Source organism: Micromys minutus, assembly GCF_963924665.1.
Source record: "Micromys minutus genome assembly, chromosome: 11".
Lineage (NCBI taxonomy): Eukaryota > Metazoa > Chordata > Mammalia > Rodentia > Muridae > Micromys > Micromys minutus.
In genome coordinates, this window is record NC_137980.1 from 51,417,040 (window position 1) to 51,430,598 (window position 13,559).

Genomic DNA, 13,559 nt, shown 5'->3' on the forward strand with positions numbered 1-13,559 from the left:
AGAGTCTTTTTTTTTTTTTAAAGATTTATTTATTTTATGTATATGAGCATACTTGTAGCTGTCTTCAGACACACCAGAAGAGGGCATCAGATCCCATTACAGATGGTTGTGAGCCACCATGTGGTTGCTGAGAATTGAACTCAGGACCTCTGGAAGAGCAGTCGGTGTTCTTAACTGCTGAGCTGTCTCTCCAGTCCCTGGTTCACAGTCTTTGGGAGTTGCATGTCCAGCTTGGCTTCTTATATAAGAAAGGAAGGAAGGAAAGAAAATACAAAAGAAAAAGGGGGGCTAAACAATGCATTTATTACCTATTTCATAAAGCTAGCTGTAAGGATATAAAAGACACCCAAACTCATAGAGTAAGGGGCACAAAGATGGCATTTAGTGATGTTAATTATTGTCACATAATGCCTTAGATTGTCTTAAATAGGCAGTATAAGTATTGTGCGTGCGTGTGTGTGTGTGTGTGTGTGTGTGTGTGCTCGAGTATGCATTTTAAACAGCAGGCATTTGTGTGTGGTACTCACGTTAGTTCTGGCTATCCTAGGACTCACCATGTAGACCAAGCTGGCCTTGAACTCACAGAGATGTGCCTGACTCTGCCTTCCTAGTTCTAGGATAAAGTCTGTGCCGAGCTCCTGAGAGTACCATTGGCTCTGGTTGTTTTTCGCAGATAGGAAGCTGATACCTACAGGAGTGGCAGAGTGGCAGCCACATGTCCACTGCAGGCCACCCCATTCTTATACCCACTCTTCTGGGCCCCTGAGTCCGCTGACCCCTGTCTTGGCCAGCAATAGAGTCACCTCCCTGGCTTGGCTCCCTGGCCCCAAAAGTCCCTCCTTAGGGACACACCATGCTGTGAATTCCTTGGGAAAATAGCAGAGCAGAGTTTAGGGCAGGAAACATGAGAGGCCCTGAGGGGAAGAGAGGAGGGAGGTTTCCAGCACTGCGCTCCTTGTCGCTGGGCCCTTTCCACATCCTGTGTCCCAGGGTCATAACAGGAGACACAGCGTCTCTGGGGTTAGGACACACAGCCTCAGGAAGCCTTACAGCCTTCATTTCGACTCAAGCTGGCTCTCCTGGTCTGAGTACACACGTCCCGGAGCACAGTAGGGCTAGTCATGTGAATGGGAATTGGGGAGTTCCGGCCTGGTTCTACCACCGTCCAGATAAGTGGCCCAGGCCAAGTTAGTTAACCTCTCCAAGCCTCTGTTTCCCTGTCTGTAAAAAAGAGATAATATAGAAGTTATAAATCTGGGGCTTGAAAGATAGATGGCTTGGCTGTTAAAAGGACTTGATGCTCCTGTGGAAGGATTATGTTTGTCTCCCAGCATCCACATAGCAGGTCACAACCATCTGTAACGCCAGTTCCAGAGGAGGCAGCACCTTCTCTGGTCCCTATGGGCACCATAGATGTAGTAGACATATTAAGTGATATATGTCTCTCTCTCTCACACACACACACACACACACACACACACACACAGAGAGAGGGGGGGGGAGAGTCATGGATTTACCGTGTAGCTCTGGCTGTTCAGGAACTCAGTATGTAGAGCAGGCTGGCCTTGATCTTACGGAGCTCTGCCTGTGCCAGCCTCTGCCTCCGGTGTGCTGCCATTACACATGCCATTATGCCCGGAAGGTCTTCTGACTTCTTGACCTAAGCCATTACAAGATGCACAAAGGACAATGGTAGTGAGAGGTCTGGGAATCATGGCTTAAGAGATCTAGCTGGGGAGACTAGAGCTATAAAGGTGAGGGAGGAGAAGGAACAGAGCAGCAGTGTGAGGAGACAGTGCAGCCTTTAGGAGCCTTTAGGTAGAAGAGATGCAATCAAAACATGCAGTTCCAGAGGCCAGAACAATGCACTAAAAGATGCAAATCCCGTTGCATGGAACCAAGCATGTTGCTAAACCCTCTCATCTTTAATTCTCATAACTAACCCTATGACAGAGCGGTTATAACGTCATTCTGTAGATGAGTTACTGTACTACATTGCTCCCTATGCAGATTTTGGAACGCTTTTCTTTCCCCTCTTCTCTCCCTGACACAGGGTTTCTCTGTAAGTCCCTGGCTGTTTTAGAACCCACTCTCTAGATCAGGCTGGCCTCGAATTCAGAGATCCACCTGTCTCTGCCTCCCAAGTGCTGGGATTAAAGGCGTGCACCACCTCTTGGCTGTTTTTTAAAAAGAAAAGGCTAATGAATTTTTTATTTCTGAAAAATTTATTGGTGTATGTTTATTCACACATGATATTGTGTTTTATAAAGACATTTTAAAATAAAAGTTTATAATGTACTCTGAGAATATTAGTCTATCCCCTTGGTGTTTGTTTTGTTTTGTTTTTGAGACAAGATTTCACACTATATAAGTCCAGACTGGCTTTGAACTCACAGCAAGCACCCTGCATCCTTTGGGCTGGGATTATAAGCATGTGCTTCTACTATACTTGGCTTAAAGAACTTGTAAGGCTAAAGATAGTTGAGGTAAGGTCTTCTGACCTCCACACATTTTTCTGTGGCACACATGCCTACATACACTTGTGTACACATGTGATCATAAATTAATAATTGCAAAATGAGGTGGAGAGTAACTGAGGAAAACATGTAATGTCCCCTGTGGTTTCCATATGTATGGGCACACACATGCACATGCACAGACATGCACATAAACTAAGAATCATTATTTCTTAGTCTGATGAACACTGTACATACACACTCCACAAAATGATGAAAAAAATCAGGACAACTGTATGCCAACATGCAAAAGAATTAATTAGATCCTTACTTTATACTATAAACAAAAATCAGCTCAGGGACAGGCAGATCTCTGTGAGTTTGAAACCAGCCTTATCCACACAGTGTGAGACCTGATTCAAAACAAAAGAGAAGTTTATTGAAGACTTAAATATTAGACCTGAAGCCCCCTGGCATTGTTCCGGGTAACTTTATTTTGAGTGTGTGTGAGTGAGGGTGTGCTCCAGTGAACTGGAGGTCAGAGGACAGAAACTGACCCTCACAGGAGCTTCTTGCTGATTCTTTTGTCTCTGCCTCCTATCTCACAGCAGGGGTGTTGGGATTACAAACATATGCTACCCACTCAGATTTTTATGTGTATTCTGAGGATTATCACACTTACAGCGTCAGGCTTATGCAGCAAGCACGTGTACCCCCAGAGTCATTGCCCTGACCCAATAGTTTTTTTGTGGTTTTTGAGACAGGGTCTGTCTTTGTAGACCAGGCTGGCCTCAAACTTACAAAGTTCCACCTGTCTCTTCTTTGTGAGTTCCAGGGTTAAAGGTGAGTTCCAAACATACCTGGCTCCAATACATACATACATACATACATACATACATACATACATACATACATACATATACACACATATATAATTTTAAACTGTGTATGTGAATGCTTACACTTGTAAGCTGGTGCCCATGGAAGACAAAGACATCAAACCCCATTGAATGTGGAGTTGTAAGTGGTTGTGAGCCGCCTTATGTGGATGTTGGGGAAAGAACCTGGTCCTACAGAAGAGCAGTATTTGTTCTTAAACACCGAACCATTCTCTCTCTAGGTTTAACAATTGCTATTATTATTATTTAGAGAGAATGTCACTATATATCAGTGGCTAACCTGGAGCTCTCTACCTACCAAGTGCTGAGATTAAAGGGGTGCATCATCATGTCCAACCCCAGGGTCTTAAAAACTTTATTTAAATTGTTTTATGACCTCCAAAATATGAAAAAAACAAAACCAAAAATAAGAAAATTGTAACTACTTCAGACTAGAAACAGAAACAATCAGCAGAATAGAGAGGCACCCTTAGAATATCTACAAGTCATAATCTGATAATGATGTTAATATCCAAAATGTATAAAGATTTCACTCAGCTCAACAGCAACACAATTATCTGATTAAAGACTAGGCAAAGATGGCTGGAGAGATAGATGGCTCAGCAGTTAAAAACATTGGCTGATTTTCCAAAGGACCCAGGTTCAATTCCCAGCACCCACATGGCAGCTCACAACCATCTGTAACTCCAATTCCTGGGGATCCGACACTCACACACAGGATACAAGTAGGCAGGATCAATATACATAAAATAAAAAACTAAAAATCATAAAAAAATAACAAAATATGTAAGGAGCTGGAGATATGGCTCAGTGGTTAGGAGCACTGACTGTTCTTGCAGAGGACTGGGGTTCAATTCCTTGCACCACATGGCAGTTTTCAACTGTCCAAGATCTGACGACCTCACTCAGACATACATGCAAGCAAAATATCAATGCAGATATAAATAAATCAAATATTTTTTAAAAGACTAGGCAAAGGGGCTGAGGATGGAGCTCAGTGGCAGAGAGAGCTCTTGACCCCTTCTGTCCGTGAACAGTACTCTGGGTTTGATCCCCGGCACCACATAAATAACAAAAGAGACCAACTGCTGATATGGTGGTACACAACTTAATTCTAGATGACAGTGGGCAGAAGTGGAATCAAGGCACATCTGATTTATATAAAAAAATTATGGGCCAGCCAGGCTTGTCTCAAACCATCTACCTAACTACTCACCCAGCCGACCAACCAATCAACCAAAGGCCAACAGAGGCCCACAACAACGGGCAAACGATTTTTTTTGAAAATAGTCATTTCTCCCCAAAAGAGATATAATTAGCCAATAGGCATATGGAGAAAATACTTCATCGTTACTAATCAGCTGAAACCACAATAAGATATCACATCTATTGGCATTAGGAGAGCTCCTACCCCCAGCGATGGTGCCACCCACAGGTGCCAGGAACCTGGCACATCCATCACCATGGAAACAGCCAAGCATTCCCAGGATACACTGGTTCAGAAGCCCACCTTCACCTGGAAGCAAATGATGTCACTACCCCTATAAAAGACAGAACCCACCTCCCCTTCTCTCTCTCTCCTTCCTCCTTCCTCCTATAAATTTTTTAAATTATATATGAGTACACTGTATCTGTCTCCAGACACACCAGAAGAGGGCATCAGATCTCATTACAGATGGATGTGAGTCACCATGTGGTTGCTGGGAATTGAACCCAGAACCTCTGGAAGAACAGTCAGTGCTCTTAACCACTGAGCCATATCTCTATCTCTTTTTATTTCTTTCTTTAAAAGAATTATTTATTTATATGTACATGTGTATACTATAGCTGTCTTCAAAATAGCAGAAGAGGGCATTAAATACTATTACAGATGGTTGTGAACCACCATGTAGTTGCTGGGAATTGAACTCAAGACCTCTGAAGGTGCAGTCAGTGCTCCTAACCACCTAGCCATCTCTCCAGCCCAGAGCATGCATTTTTTTAAAAGGCAGAAACCACTTTCTGGCATCTTCCTCAGCAGGTGCAAGGGTCTTCACATAGCAAGCAGTTTAACAGAAGCTGAGATAAGCAGTTAGCTGGATGGGGAGGTTTGGACAAGCAGGAGCCAAGTTGGTTAACTAGGGCACCTTGACCTTGGGTTCCTAGAATAGATTTTGATAATTTCCCACAGGATACTCTATTAAGCAGATAAAATTCTAATTAAATCTGAAATGGCCTCAGCAAGAATACGGATGGAGGAATCTCTCCATTGTCTTGCTCTGTCAAAAGCTTAATTTAGTTGTTTCACATGCAAACATTTAGAAGCCAGAAACTGGATAAATATACAGAATTTTGCTGTGTGGTGTGGTGTGGTGGCAGTTGGGAAGGCAGAGGCAATTGGTTCTTAGTGAGTTCCAGGCCAGCCAAGGATACTTGGTGAGATTTGCTCAGACAAACAAAACAAAATTGAGATTCTGGACATAGTATCACAGGTTTATAATTCCAGCACTCCGGCGATGAAGGCACAGGAGGATCAAGACTTCAAGGCCAGCCTCAGCTACATAGAGCCTGAGGTCAGCCTGGGCTACACCAAATTTTATTTAAAAGAGAAGGAAGGGGGAGGATCACCCAGAATACTATCTTACATATCAGTTCTGCCTATATAGTTTTTATTAGCTAGTTGTCATTTCCTTCTTCTTCTTTTTTAATGAGTTGTCTACTCAGACCTACCCTACCCATACTTGCTCCACCAGCTCACAAGCTCTGCAGTTACCCACACCTGTCTGGTATCCAGTGCACGCTGAATGCATACTGAATACTTAGTAGGTCTTTATTGACTAGTGGACAGGAAGTGCTAGGCTCTGGTTTCTTGTCAGTCACTCAAACAGTAACGCCTTCTTTTTTCTACTTCTCTTGGATCCAAGAGTTCTACAGCTAAGACATCCACATGCCTGTTCCCACGGGCTAGGGTTACTCCTCTCACCCTTCTTTCTCAATTAGTATGTTTTGTTTGTTCGTTTTTTGGAGACAAGGATTTCTCCTGGTTGTCTTGAAACTCACTCTGAAGACAAGGCTGGCTTGAAATTCAGAGATCAGCTGCCTCTTGAGCGCTGGGGTTAAAGGCGCGTGCCACAAAGCTTGGCTGCTATTTTACTAATTCTTTCCTATCAGTATTCAAAGATGTATTAGTCAGCCAAACACAAGCCTCATGCTCCTCTTCTGTCAGGAGTCAGGTCAGTACCTGACAACCTCTTTTCCAGGACTGTGCTCTTAGGTTCTCAGACGGCGCGTCCTCTTTTTAAAATTACTGGGACATTCGCGGTCCCGTTTCCTTTAGCCTTGTTGTCTCCTGGGGGTGGAGTCAGGAAGGAATGGCTGTAAGGGGTTAACCGAAGGGTTAAAGGGAAGCGAGCGGACAGGTCCGGGGGGTTGTGTAGAGGAAGAACGTGAGCCCTTGTGACACGCAGCGGGGAGTTAAAACCGGCGAGGAGTCTCGCGTCCGGAAACCTCATTCAGATCCACTGCAGGAAAATCGCGGGCGCGCAGGGTGATATCTACGTTTGCGCCGGCGCCAGAGCCCGACTACCTTTAGCAAGGGGACAGAGGCAGAGTGGGTGGTGACAATCGGGATTCCGGAAGCCCACCCTTCACCCGGAAATGATTGCGGAGGAACATGGCGTTGCTGGTGCGAGTCCTTGTGAGTGCAGGAGTACTTTTCTAGAGACGCACGCGCGTCTCCAGGTTGGGCTTGGAGAGGGCGGGGCGGGAGGAGCAGGGGCGAAATGGGGGAGCCTGTGCTGTAGCTCCGTTGTGTGGTCGCCTTTCCCCAGGGAAACTGAAGCAGCTTCTCACTTCTCCTTACCCCTGTTTTGGCCTTGGCTTTTCCACCTTTTTAGAAGGTAGTGACCTCGGATCTTTATGTGATGAGGATCGTTCTCTGGAATAAGAACACGTGAGGCACTGATTGGAGTCGGGGGTACGGGAGGAGGGGGATCCAGTCCATGTCTGTCACTGTGTGCAGTGTGACCTTGAGTAAGATATTAGAGGGTCCTGGGTCCATGTGAAAAATAAGGACATTTATCTCTTGCAGTCCCCTTTGGATTCTGAGGTTCTTTGACTTTGTTGTAGAGACTTTAAATGAATTTATACTTGTATAGTTTAGCGGAATGCATAAGTTATTAGAGCAAAAGTGTAGGAGAGACTGCACCGTGACTCTCTCTTTGCCAAGCACACTATTTGGCACAACCTAACACCTCACTGTTGAATGAATGAAGAAGGAAAGACTTCTAGACTAGTTCTAACCTGCTTGCTCTGTCCAAGTCCCTCCTGAGATTTGGCCTTAAATCATCCTTAGAGTTGCTACTAACATCTAGGACAAGTTGGGAAAATGACAGTGGAACTGGTTCCTAGTCATGAAGAGATGGGCAGCTTGTAATTTAGGTCAGGTATTTACAGAACTTGGTCCAGAGCCCTGTTTTACTTAGCAGACACTTTTCCTGCCTCTAGCTATCTTTTGCATTGTGGCATTTCACACAGCACTTTCTACTTACATCCCCTGCCATCCTAGCAAACTGCTGCTTCAGTTGCTGCTCTGGAGGTTTTTGTTTGAGAGGCATGTTCCTGTTACCCAGAGAGTGGTTCATTGGCTAAAGTAATTGCAGATAGTAACTAAGGCAGAAGTGGACTTTAGCTCTGAGGATGGCTGGGGAAATTGCAACTGGCTTGTTGTCAGCTATTGATGTGTGCATACGTGCAACAGTGTGCGCGCACGCATTGAGGGTTAAACCTCATGAATGCTAGATAAGGAGTTTACTGCTGAGCCCTAAATTATTTTTTTAAGATTTATTTACTTTATGTATATGAGTACATTGTATCTGTCATCAGACACACCAGAAGAGGGCATCAGATCTCATTACAGATGGTTGCGAACCACCATGTGGTTGCTGGGAATTGAACTCAGGACCTCTGGAAAAGCAATCAGTGCTCTTAACCGCTGAACCATCTCTCCAGCCCCCTAAATTATTTTTTGAAGACAGGTACTTTGGTGAACCAGAAAATGAATTGGGTTAGAGACCTGAAATGAATACCTTGATTTGCCTTGGAGATCTCAGACAGCTCTCTTAAATTTCTTGTTTCTGAGCATAGAATTATTACAGGTTCATTTCTTTGCTGGTAGTATCCACAAAAACTACATCTCATCTACCCTCTGTTAGGTTGGCCTGTCCTTTTTTACCTTTTTTTTTTTTTTTTTGGTACAAAAATGCACAATTAAATAAGGAAATTCTCTTTTACATGCTTATTCCCAGAGGTTGGTTGTCTTATACATTATTGTAACAACGTGATGAAGCTATGAAAACCCCTGGGCTAGTCCACAGTGGAGATCAGTATGAAAGTAGTAGCAGGTGTTCTGGCTCACCTGCTTGGAAAGGGGATTTGGGTTGGGCACTGCAAGGCTTCGTTCACACTAACGCAAGTGATCCTTTCCAGACCTGGAAAGTCTCAGTGGAAACCTTGCCTCCACCACTTACAGAATCCTAGGTATCTGACTGTTCTGAGCCTCAGGTTTCTTCTTTCCTTCTTCCTTTTTCTTTTTTCTTCCTCCCTCCCTCCCTCCACTCATTGCTCTGTCTTTCTTGGTTTTTTTGAGACAGGGTATCTCTTTATAGCTCTGGCTGTCCTGAAACTTGCCCTGTAGATCAGGCTAGCCTTGAGCTTAGAGATCTGAGTTATTTCTTAATGTGTGTGGATGCACACATGCCACACTGAATATAGAGGTTAAATGACAACTTGAGGATCCCGGGGATAAAATCCAAGTCGTCTGGCTGCCTTTCCCAGTGAGCCACCTCACTGACACTAGAGTTTCACTTTTTTTTTCTTTGAGACAGGGTTTCTCTGTGTAGCCTTGGCTGTCCTGGAATTCACTCTGCAGATCAGGCTGGCTTTAAGTTCATAGAGATCCGCCTGCCTCCACCCCCCCATGTGTGGGATTAAAGGCACGTGCCACCACTGCCCAGCGACCCTAGAGTTTTAAAATTAGTGACTGTTGTTTGAGGAGTCAGTAATGTAAACTTTATTTCTATGATGATGATGGTGTTTTTCTTTTGAGATAGTGTCTCAAGTATCCCAGGCTGGACTTGAGCTTGGGTATGACCCTGAACTTCTGCTCCTCCTTCCCCTCCTCAGTGCTGAGATTGAAGATCACTATGCCTGACTTGTTTGGTTTTTTAGAAACAGTCTTAAGTATGTCTTCCTTGAATTCTCTATGTAGCCGAGGCTGGCCTAAGTGCCTTACCATGATAGGCAGATCTTTAAGACCTAGCCTATGGTAAATGTTTGACAGTATTTTTTGGGGGGGAGGTGAGGGGTGGAGGGAGATTGTTTTTGTGATTATATTGGAGATATAATTAGCACCCTAATTTATAACAATTTTGTTTGAGTTGACACCACCTTGATTTTAGAGCTATAAGAACTATGCGTCTATAGAGCTGTATTTTATGTCTGGCTCTATGATGTTACTGTCGTTCAGATCACGGCATTCTGTATGTATATTAACAGGCTTATAATTGTCTTTTATTATTATCTTTTAAATTAAAAAAATGATACTAAAGTCAAGTAGCGGTGTCTGCACCTTTAATCCCAGGATTGGGGAGGCAGAGGCAAGAGGATGTCTGAGTTCCAGGTCAGCCTGGTCTACAGTGCAAGTTCCAGGACAGGCAGGACTATACAAAGAAACCCTGTCTTGAAACTCCCCTCTCCCCGCCCCCCCAAAATCCACAGATGTAAAAAAAAAAATAGTAAAAATTTTATTTACTTAAGTAGTTAACTAACTTTACCTGTGTATTTTACTTCCTCATGGAGATGTGAATTACTGTCTAGCATCCGCTTTTTATTATTCTGTGATTTTAGGCATATGAATATGTTGCCTGTGTATATATATATATATATGCTGCAGCACATACTTGGTGCCCACTGAGCTCAGAAAAAGGTGTTGGATCCCCCAAGAGCAGAATTACAACCAGTTATGAGTCACCATGTGGGTGATAGGAACTGAACCCAGGTTTTCTTTGAGAACAGTAGTACTGTTTTTGTTTGTTGTTTGTTTGGAAGGAGTGCTTTTATGTAGGCTGTGTTTGCTGTCTACACATTTGTTTTACCTTCCATTTTATTTTTGATTGATAGTTTGGCTGGATATAAGTTTTACTTATTGGTACCTCTCCACCCGTCCCCCACTTTTTGAGACAGGGTTCCACAGTGTAACTTAGACTAGCCTCAGACTTGCCATGGTTCTTCCTTGGGGGACCTGGGTGCTAGCATTGCAGTTTTGTCCCAGAATGCTCAGGGTATGGCAGGCTTTCTCGTTTAACACTTTCAGGATTTCTTCCCAGAGCTCTTTGGCTACTACAGTTTCTGAGGACAAATCAGTCCAGCATTACTGAGGCCGCCCTGTGTATGACGAGTCCCCTTCTTTCTTGCTGTTGTCAGTACTTTTTTTCCCTCGTCTTTTGGCAGTTTGGTTATGTTGTATCTTTTTTATGTTTGCCCTACTTGAAGCTAGTTGAGTTTCTTAGATTGTAGAGTGAATAAATGATGGGGTATTTTCTGTTGTCTTTGTGTATGTATGTGTATTTGTAGATTTTATTTTATGTATATGAATGTTTGTCTGAATGTATGTCTACGCCTGATACACCATGTGCAGTGTCCGTGGAGGCCAGAAAAGATGTCGGATCCCTTAGAACTGGAGTTACAGGTGGTTTGTGAGCTGTCATGCAGATGCTGGGAATCAAACCCAGGTCCTAAGGGAAAAGCAACCTGTGCTCCTCACTGCTGAGCTGTCTCTCCTGCTCCTGCTGTCTTTGGTTTGGTTTTTCCTGTCCCTTTATTTCCTTTCCTGCTGTTGTTTATATTTGGTGTATTTGATGCTATCCTGTGGGTCTCTTTCCGTTCCCCTCAGTTGAAGAATCTTCAGGCTCATCAGTCCTTCATACTCAGTTCTGATTTTGAGCCACAGTGTTTTTCATTTTGGTTGTTGTATTTTTCCATTCTGGATTAAATAAAATTTCTAAAATCTTTTTAGACAGTCTCATGTAGCCCAAAGTGGTCTCAAACTCACTATATAAGCAAGGATGACCTTGAACTTCTGCTTCTCCTGCCTGTGATTCCCAAGTTTTAGAATTACAGATGTGTATCCCCATGTCCAGCTTCATTTGGGTGTACGTGGGATCAAACCCAAGGCCTTCTGCACACTGGGCAGGTACTTTACCCATTGAACCCTCACACAAGAACTTTAGTACTGAGCTCGTGTGTACGTTTATACTTTTCCAGTTGAAACAGGAATTCTCACTGAACCTGAAACTTGCTAATTGACTAGACTGGCTGGCTGGTGGGCCCTCAGAGATCCTCCTGTTTCTTCCTCCTTCAGTGCTGGAACTGCAGGTGCTGATTGGCTAGACTGGCTGGCCAATGAGCCCTTGGGGATTCCCCCTGATCCCTCCCCCCCAGTGCTGGAATTGCAGGTCTGCACTGCCGGCTTTTACTGAGGAGCTGAGCTCAGAACCTTCGTACAGCCAAGAACTTTACAGACTGAATGATCTCCCTAGCTCCTAGCCCCAATTAAAATCAGTTTCTTTGTTAAGACTAGTAGTCTCTATTTGGTTTTCTTTCTTTCTTAATTTCTTTCTTTCTTCCTTCGTTCCTTTGTTCCTTCCTTCCTTCCTCCCTTCCTCCCTCTCTCTTCTTTCTTTCCTTTCTTTTAGTTAATAATAACGGGGTCTCGTGTATCCCAGGCTGGTCTCAGCCTCCCTATAGTACTGAGAATGACCTTGGACTTCTGATCTCCAGCCTCTACCTCCTAGGATTACTGGCTACACCCACATGCCAGGTTTGTTTGGTGCTGGGATGGCACCCAGGGCTTCATGCATGGTACAGTACCAGCCAAACTGTCATTCCAGCCTAAATTCGCCTTGCTTCTTCTTGTAATTTCCTCCTGTTTTCTCACACCTCTTTAGACGCTGGCTCAGAGGATTTTATTTTAACCTGTATTTAAGTCTTTAGGAAATGATACCTGGTACTGAATGACTGGTCAATTTATCAGTTTTTTTTTTTTTTTTAAGATTTATTTATTGTGTGTATGGGTCTTTGCTTATATGTATAAGTGAATGTATTATATGTGTGTGTATATATAGATGTGTATGTATGTATACACACATATGTATGTATATATACCATGTGTGTGCCTAGTGTTCACAGAGAACATTGGATTCTCTGGCACTAAAGTTCAGGATGCTCGTGAGTCATAAGGTGGGTGCTGGGAATCAAACCCACATCCTCAGCAAGAGCAGCTGGTGCTCTTCACTGATGAACCGTCTCTCCAGCCCCAAATTTATCAGTTTTAATAAAACAGAACAAAACACCAGCAGCTAGCTCTCATTTGGAAACCATTTCAACAAATGGAACCTTAGCTGAAATAAAATAATTTTGACTCTGTTTGAAATGGGGTCTGTGTAGCTCAGGCGTGCCTAGAACTCACAATCTTCAGTTTCAGCCACGTGTTAGAGAAGCGGTCAGAGATGTGTGTCACCACTGCCCAGCTGGCTTCCTCTTTTTCATTTAGAAATAAGGTTCTGTGGATGGTCTGTTAGAAACATACCTAATCTGTGAGCTTATGGGACAATGTACAAAAGTGTTTGAAGATTTAACATTCGAATGCTGTTCCCCAGCAAACCCCCGACGATCCTGCCCTTGAGGAAACGGATTGGGTGCAGCTGTGGCACTGGGTTCTGTCTTTAATCTATAGAAGAGGTGAGCAGACCTCACAGAGTGTTCTGACTGGAGGAGCCAGTAGTAGACTCAGAACTTTCTGACTCTGCATACACAGTTCTTTCTATGCTGTGCTATTCTTTATTGTTTTGTGTGTATCTGTGTGTGTGAGTGCAGACACGTGGGAGAGCATCATTCGTATGTCTGGTCTTGGGAGTTGGTTCTCTCCTGCCACCTTGTGGGATCTGTGAATCAAACTCAGGTCATCTCTCTACCCATTGAGCCATCTTGCCAGCCCACAATAAGCTGTTAATTTATATTTTATGTTTGTTTATTTTTTAAATAGATGACTATAGACCTCATCTATCTGTCTATCTGGTCTGCCTATCTGTCTGTCATCTAACAATCTATCTATCTATCTTTCTGTCTTTGTATTTGTGGACATACACGTGCTCATGTGCACCATGGT

At 43.6% G+C, this 13,559-nt stretch overlaps 1 protein-coding gene across 2 annotated transcripts in view; it reads left to right on the forward strand.

Moving 5' to 3' along the window:
* Nucleotides 1-6,676: 6,676 nt before the first annotated feature.
* UQCC1 (ubiquinol-cytochrome c reductase complex assembly factor 1) overlaps nucleotides 6,677-13,559 on the forward strand; it is a gene marked incomplete at its 5' end in the record, with an annotated part of 89,027 nt that continues 82,144 nt past the window's right edge. Inside the window, one exon of one of the 2 annotated variants that reach the window (XM_080924781.1) lies at nucleotides 6,677-7,031. In XM_080924781.1, coding sequence (XP_080780907.1) covers nucleotides 7,008-7,031 — 24 coding nt within the window. Of the gene's footprint in view, nucleotides 7,076-13,559 lie in introns of both variants that reach the window. The other variant, XM_080924780.1, reaches the window with a different exon arrangement.